We start from the raw sequence: 2500 nt of genomic DNA, 5'->3' as shown, positions 1-2500 counted from the left end.
ATCATTATGTGTTAGTTAGCGTGAGTGTGTGTGTGTGTGTGTGTGTGTGTGTGTGTGTGTGTGTGTGTGTGTGTGTGTGTTCTTTTATTGGTGTGTTAGTCAAATGTGATGTTTTTATACTTATTTGTTTTCATGTTTTCAAAATTCCCAAAACATTTTAACTATTTTTTTTTTTCATGATCTTTTGTTCTTTAGTCTTATTTTTTTTTTCCCAAGTCTTTCCCCGAACGCTTTCCCTGGCATCTTTCATAAACGTTCCTCTAAGTGCCAACGTTTTGGCAGCATGTTGGCCAAACGTTACTCTGTCCTTCCTCTTTTTTTTTTTTTTTTTTTTTTTTTTTCCATGAGCGTCTCTCCAAACTTTTTTTTTTTCTATCTTCTTGAAAGTTTTATTAGCATCTTGGGTGATCAGATAGGTTCTTATGGCAGTTTTTTTTTTTTTTTTCTTTCTCTCTCTTTAATGACAAAGAATCCTTGTTAAACTTATACTATCATAAAACGTCCTTTAAAATTCCGCTGCATTTAGTCTTATTGACTGGTTTACAATCACTCGGTACTGGGGCGGGTGGTACTCTGACACTTGGTACCCAAACCACTTGGTCCCCAAAATGTCTCTAGACTCAGACGTCTGGACTACAGGCTTCGTGAAGGCACCACGTGGATCCACACACACTAATGTAATGTTCACAAACTCGTCCACAATTGGTGTTACATTTCACTTTTGGCGAATAGTGAACGGTGAATAGTGAACTCTGGGCACTGTACGAAAAAGTGTTTCAGACCCCCACACTTCGCCTCACAATCAGGCTGTTAGTGCTGAGTCATTAGGAAGCTTGAGAGATCAGACACTCATGGACGAGAATGACAGCTTGACAACTGTACGTGTAGACCTGACGGTGTCTTGCAGGTTCCCTTGTTTCCCTTATGTTCTTATGAATCACTAGAGAGATTTAAAAGATCAGACAGATTCATGGAGGAGGATGATAGTGGAAATAGATAGTTACCTTTCATACAGGGACTGCCACGTGTAGTCATGATGGTTTCTTTCAGCTTTCCTTGTTTTCCTATTCTTTAACGCCTCCTTCCCCTCCCAGACACCCCGGAGACGGCCTTTCTGAACGCCGTGGTGTCTGCCGGCGTCACCCACGAGATCACGGCGGCGTGCTCCAGGGGGGACCTCCTTCAGTGCTCCTGCAGCAGAAACTCTCTCGGCTCCACGCAGCTCGGTAATGGCTGTGGCTGTCAGAGTGGGGAGTTCAGTTAATCTCTGTTTATAAAGGAAGTTTGTCACGTCTCTGTGTTTGCAAGGAATTCATTTTTTTTTTTCCTCTCTGTTTATAAAGGAAGTTTGTCCTGTCTCTGTGTCTATAAGGAACGATTCAGCTTTATCTCTGTTTATAAAGAAAATTTGATCTGTCTCTGTGTTTTTAAGGAATTATTCAGTTTTTACTCTCTGTCTTTGTCGTTTTATCTATCTGGAGTTCACTAACTTTATTTATGTCTACAGGGAATTAAGTAGCTTGTTCAATCTCTGTGTCTACAACGAGTTAACAAGCTTTTATGTCTTTGTGTCTCGTTTTATCTGTCTGTCTTCACGGCTTCAAATCTTTTTCTTTGACTTCAGTAGCAATAAGTCTACCCAATATAACATACACTCTAAATTAACACAACATCCTCTTACAACACAAACTTTTTTTTTCTGCACTGAAATTTTTTTTTACCATTTAAAAGTTCTTCACCACAAAATTTCCCTGCAACACCAAACACTTCCCTGCAGCACCAAAAACTTCCCTGCAACACCAAACACTTCCCTGCAACACCAAACACTTCCCTGCAACACCAAACACTTCCCTGCAACACCAAACACTTCCCTGCAACACCAAACACTTCCCTGCAACACCAAACACTTCCCTGCAACACCAAACACTTCCCTGCAACACCAAACACTTCCCTGCAACGCCAGAAACTTCCCTGAAACACCAAAAACTTCCCTGAAACACCAGAAACTTCCCTGAAACACCAGAAACTTCCCTGAAACACCAGAAACTTCCCTGAAACACCAGAAACTTCCCTAAAACACCAAAAAACTTCCCTGCAACACCAAAAACTTCCCTGAAATGCACAAACACACAAAAAAACACAAAAGATACCAAACAACACTAAATAAAAACACAAAAAATTCCCTACCAACACAACAACACACCAAACTTCCCCACATGCCTGACACCTCGTTTTCTTTCAGGGACAAGGAGGCGGAAGAGACCGAGGAAGGAGAGACTTAACAGAATCGAAAACAGGAGCCGAAGCAGAGAACGATATGAGGGAAGGAAGAAGAAGAGAGGAAGAAGAAGACAGAACATACGGTTTAGCGAGGAGAGATGGAATGAGAGGGAGAACTGGAGGGAGAATACACACCAAACACCCCAAGCGCGCGAAACACACAACTTCCCAGCGGTTTCAGAGGGAGAAGCAGGAGTTGGCGTGTCTGGAGTGCCTGAAG

General features: G+C 41.9%; 1 protein-coding gene across 1 annotated transcript in view; it reads left to right on the top strand.

The window, feature by feature from the left end:
• Positions 1-2500, top strand: part of LOC135091112 (protein Wnt-6-like) — a 29194-nt gene that overhangs the window by 18699 nt on the left and 7995 nt on the right. The window contains exons 3-4 of the mRNA XM_063988471.1: positions 1095-1226; positions 2243-2500. The exon at positions 2243-2500 is cut by the window's right edge and continues 149 nt beyond it. Of these exons, the coding sequence (XP_063844541.1) occupies positions 1095-1226; positions 2243-2500 (390 nt within the window). The remainder of the gene's footprint in view (positions 1-1094; positions 1227-2242) is intronic.

This window comes from Scylla paramamosain, chromosome 36 (genome assembly GCF_035594125.1).
Source record: "Scylla paramamosain isolate STU-SP2022 chromosome 36, ASM3559412v1, whole genome shotgun sequence".
Classification (NCBI taxonomy): Eukaryota; Metazoa; Arthropoda; class Malacostraca; order Decapoda; family Portunidae; genus Scylla; species Scylla paramamosain.
The sequence above is the reverse complement of the archived record's forward strand: the minus strand, read 5'-3'. Positions and strand labels throughout refer to the sequence as shown.